The sequence below is a fragment of the Mandrillus leucophaeus genome, unplaced genomic scaffold (assembly GCF_000951045.1).
Source record: "Mandrillus leucophaeus isolate KB7577 unplaced genomic scaffold, Mleu.le_1.0 Scaffold22, whole genome shotgun sequence".
In the NCBI taxonomy this organism is placed as follows: Eukaryota; Metazoa; Chordata; class Mammalia; order Primates; family Cercopithecidae; genus Mandrillus; species Mandrillus leucophaeus.
This window is the reverse complement of record NW_012102254.1, coordinates 1,162,580-1,167,543: the sequence shown is the minus strand read 5'-3', so window position 1 is coordinate 1,167,543 and position 4,964 is coordinate 1,162,580. Positions and strand designations below refer to the sequence as shown.

The window sequence follows — 4,964 nt, the reverse complement described above, 5'->3', positions numbered from 1 at the left end:
ACTATTTCTGAGTATTTCCCATAGGCCCCATAGGCCACTGCAGTCCAGTCTGGGCGACAGAGCGAGACTCCGTCTCAAAAAAAAAAAAAAAAAAAAAAAAAAAAAAACCAACCCAAGTGTGGCCGGGTGCAGTGGCTCATGCCTGTAATCCCAGCACTTTGGGTTGAGGAGGCAGGCGGATCACGAGGTCAGGAGTTCAAGACCAGCCTGGCCAACATAGTGAAACCCCTATCTCTATTAAAAGTATAAAAAATTAGCCGGGTGTGTTGGCGGGCACCAGGAATCCCAGCTACTCAGGAGGTGGGGGCAGGAGAATCCATCCAGGGCCACAGTGCAAGACTCCATCTCAAAAAAAGAAGAAACAAAGAAATAAAACAACCCAGGTACAATGACATGGCAGCACCACAGAGTGTTGGTCGGCCTTGGAAAGCCAGTCCCCCACCATCACTGACATCGCCGCCAGTGGGGTCATGTGCCGGGAACGGGTTCCGGTGCAGAGAGCCCCTCATCCTGGGAAAAGGGGTGCTGCCAGAAAGGTGGTCGCCTCCTCACTCATCACGCGAGGCACGTTGAATCTGATGCTAAACCATTCATAGATGTCCTGCTTCTGGGTTGGGGTTTCCTAGGTAGCTAAGCATATCCCTGGCTGCAATCTATTCAAAGTCAGCCCTTGACACTGGGGTTTGTTTTTTTAAAAAAAAAAAAAAAAATTAAAGAAAAAGAAAAAAATTTTTAGTCCACATTAACTTTGAAAATCTTAGTGTTAAATAGTTTCAGAGTCCCCCCTTAATGAAAATAACCTGTAACATCCATACACATGTGATGATCCCACTAACTAAAACACTGACAACAACTAAAGTACATTAAACAGGCTACATCTCAGCATTTCCCATATACCTGAACCTGCTGTGGCTGCTGAACCTGGATCTGCTGTTCTTGCTGGGTTTGTGGCTGAACACTGGTGGTGACTGGACAGGCAAGTTCAAGCAAAGACCCAGCCACTTCGGTGCTGTCTGTGTATATGCAGTTCCCACCCTGTTGGTACACCATGGTAGTGGTGGCTGTCTGCTGGAACTCCTGAAGGGCTTCTGGCCCCTTAGAGGCCAGTGAGTCCAGAAATTCCTTCATCCTGTGTTGCGGGACAGACCGTGCCTTTACTCGGATGTACTCTTCAAAGGAGATGGTGTTCTCCAGGGAATTATTCATATTGCAGAGTCCTTAGGGTTCCTAGAAATAAACAGAAGTCAAAATTATGTTACTGTTTTTAGCAGGAAATGCCCAGAAACAATTACCCTTGCACAAGACTGGAATATATTCAGGGCAGCTGTACACATATACAATAAAAAAATAAAGTTTTATTATACCACCTTATTTTTTCAATTAATGGATGTTTGAAAATTATTTCCATTAACATTTCTTAAATAAAACTATCACACTGAAAACAAAAAACAAACACATGCTTCACAATACTGGATGAAACAGGCTGAAAACACATTTCCCACCTAGCACTAGGTCAATCCCATCTTCTGTGCAGAATCAAGCACTGGACAGTAAATGTCACATGCAAAACTGCTCTGTGACCATCACAGAGAGGACACCAAGCAAGGAGGAAGAAGCCAGGGGCAGGGATTCCTATGGATATGTTTTATTTCCAAGCATTTCCTATAGCAGAGATAGGTATGCCACCTAGTTGTGGCAAGACACAAGAGGCAGAGGATATGTTCTTCATCTCCCATCAGAAAAACCAAAAATCCTATTTTGCCATATGCTGCTCACATTCTTTTGCAACACAGCTTATTAGTTAAGAGCACGGACTCTGGAGCCGAGCTACCTGGGTTCAAATCCCAACTTTATGTTTCCTTCATTATTTAACTCTAGAAAAGTCAATTAACCTTAGTTTTCTTGTGAGTAAAATGGGGATACAATAGTACTTACCTCACAGTTGACATGAGGATTTAATAAGGCATTTAGAAAATCACCTAACACATAGATAGTACTACATAAATGTAACTAATACTATTAAAATAATTCTGGGAAAAAAAGGTATATAGTGCTTTAAATATCCAGGTCACTACTAAAATTCAGAAATAAATTCTACAAGTTTTCATCAGGTATGTATTTACCTTAAGAATTAACCTGCAGATGTAGACAGTTAACTCTCATTACCTGAGGGACAAGTGTGCAATCTGTGGACTGCTGACCCCTGTCGCTGCTACCTTTGTACCATCCTCCCTTGATCAGCCAGACCTTCAGAATAAAAGGAGCAGCAGGATGAAAGAGTAACAGAAACCAAGCAAACGTTTTGCCAAAAAGGATTCTCCGATAATTCTGAATGTCTGGAAAGGTGATTTGTTCCCTTGAGCAATCAGGCTAGATATACTAGACTGACCAGATGCTCTACCTTACGTTACAGATATAAAATATGTGGGTTAAGCATCTCCTTTCTTCTACCTAGGCTCTAAATTCTTGGCAGACAAGACTATGTCCTGGTTCTCTCCGAAAAGCTCACCCATGTTAGTTGCTTCATATATACCTGCTACATTTGAAATTCAATGTGGAACAGGAAGAATTGATTTTTTTTCCTTTTTTGAGACAGAGTCTCACTCTGTTGTCTAGGCTGGAGTGCAGTGGCACAATCTCAGCTCACTGTAAGCTCCACCTCCTGGGTTCACCCCATTATCCTGCCTCAGCCTCTCGAGTAGCTGGGACTACAGGCACCCGCCACCACATCCAGTTAATTTTTTTGTATTTTTAGTAGAGACGGGGTTTCGCCATCTTAGTCAGGATGGTCTCGATCTCCTGACCTCGTGATCTGCCCGCCTCGGCCTCCCAAAGTGCTGGGATTACAGGCATGAACCACCACGCCCAGCCTTTTTTTTTTTTTTTCCAGATGGAGTCTCCCTCTGTCACCCAGGCTAGAGTGCAGGGGCACGATCTCGGCTCACTGCATCCTCCCAGGTTCAAGTGATTTTCCTGCCTCAGCCTCCCAAGTAGCTGGGACTACAGGCGCCCACCACCATGTCCAGCTAATTTATGCATTTTTAGTAGAGACTGGGTTTCGCCGTGTTGGCCCGGCTGGTCTCAAACTCCTGACTTCAGGTGATCTGCCCGCCTTGGCCTCCCAAAGTGCTGGGATTATAGGCGTGAGCCACCCGATTCTCTCTGTAATATCCATAGCTTCATGGACTCAAGCAATCCTTCCACCTCAGCCTGGGCAACATGGAGAAACTTCATCTCTACAAAAAAATACAAAAATTAACTGGGTGTGGTGGCATGCACCTGTAGTCCCAGCTACTAGGGAGGCTAAGGTGGAAGGATTGCTTGAGTCCAAAAATCTAGGCTGCAGAGAGCCAAGATCACTCCAATGCACTCCAGCCTAGGCGACAGAGCATAACTCTGTCTTAAAAAAAAAAAAGTTATCAGCTGGTCACAGTGGTGCACATATGTAGTCTCAGCTACTCAGGAGGCTGAGGCGGGAGGATTGCTTGAGCCCAGGTCTTTGAGCTGGGAAACCTAGAGAGACCTTCATCTGTAAAAAAAAAATTATAATAAAATAAAATAATAATAAAGTTGTCAATGTCCACGTCACACAGAAGGAGAGCATCAAGCCAAGCACACTTTGCCTAACTACAGAGTCAGAGAAGGCTACTTGGCTTAGGTGATCCAAAAGCACTCATTTGCCACACTTGCACAGAATGTATCAAAGTTCCCCTTTGTTAACAGCATCACAGTAGGGATTTCCTTAAGAAGGCATCTTTCAGCCAGGTGCGGTGGCTCACACCTGTAATCCCAAAACTTTGGGAGGCCAAGGTGGGCAGATCACCTGAGGACAGGAATTCAAGACCAGCCTGGCCAACAAAGTGAAACCCTGTCTCTACTAAAAATACAAAAATTAGCCAGGCGTGGTAGCAGGCACCTGTAATACCAGCTACTCAGGAGGCTGAGGCGGGAGAATTGCTTGAGTCCAGGAGGCAGAGGTTGCAGTGAGCCAAGATTGTGCCACTGCACTCCAGCTTGGGCACCAGAGTGACACTCTACCTAAAAAAAAACAGGCATCTTTCATAATAAAGATCCGGTAACATTACAAAGTTATGAAATTCTAATATCTAATCACACATACCCTTCTGCTCAAAAGGGGACAAAGGAGAGGTTATATGAGCAGCCATTAACAGGTCCTCTACCATGCTGGTACATAATTTCAGTTTTTCACCTCCATTACAAAAGAACAGCAGGTCAGTTGGAATTTACATTTCCTAATCCTAAAATGTATTTTCTTCAACTGTCAGTTGTATTTACATAATATACTGACATTGATAAAATTGTCAAAGCTACTACAAAAAGCAATTTTCTCTTTTTTAAGGTACAAAAGTAAAGTTTTTGCATGCAGCAAAAACCTTTTTTTGTCTCAAGTCTGGGAAAAGACAAATGAGTAAACACCAATACAAAGAAACACTGTTTCCCGATGGAGTAGATGGGAATTCAAAATCAAACAAAACAAAAAAGCAACAAAAAATAATTTTAAAAAAAACAAGGAAAAAAACAAAACACCGCAAACAAAGTTTACAGAACTGAAAAACCTTCATGACTATTGCCTAGTAAAGCCAGTGTCTATGATCCTCCTAGTAACCCTATTTCTCCTCACTCTTGTCTTTCAAGTTTCAGAAACTCAGAAGGGGCAGCTTAAACCTCACCTCAAGTCTGATATTAAGTGTAAAAGATAATTTCACCAACTTTTCTTACTAGAAACAAGCTTTCTACAGTACTCAGTATAGAATTCCACCTAGTTTTTGTTTTGTTTTTGGAGGTTTATTCAGGGGTTGGGGAAAGGGATATGAAACTTAACTAAGAAAAACTGTTCTAATAGTATAAAAAGATATAAAATAAGGCCGGGCACGGTGGCTCACTCCTGTAATCCCAGCACTTTGGGAGGCCCAGGCGGGCGGATCACAAGGTCAGGAGATCGA

At 43.1% G+C, this 4,964-nt stretch overlaps 1 protein-coding gene across 2 annotated transcripts in view; it reads right to left on the bottom strand.

Annotated features, from left to right (window-relative positions):
* The window catches only part of QRICH1 (glutamine-rich 1), a 92,749-nt gene that overhangs the window by 62,810 nt on the left and 24,975 nt on the right, over nt 1-4,964 (bottom strand). For both annotated transcript variants that reach the window (XM_011980960.1, XM_011980957.1), the window contains exon 3: nt 898-1,227. In XM_011980960.1, coding sequence (XP_011836350.1) covers nt 898-1,206 — 309 coding nt within the window. In that variant the 5' untranslated portion in view covers nt 1,207-1,227. The remainder of the gene's footprint in view (nt 1-897; nt 1,228-4,964) is intronic.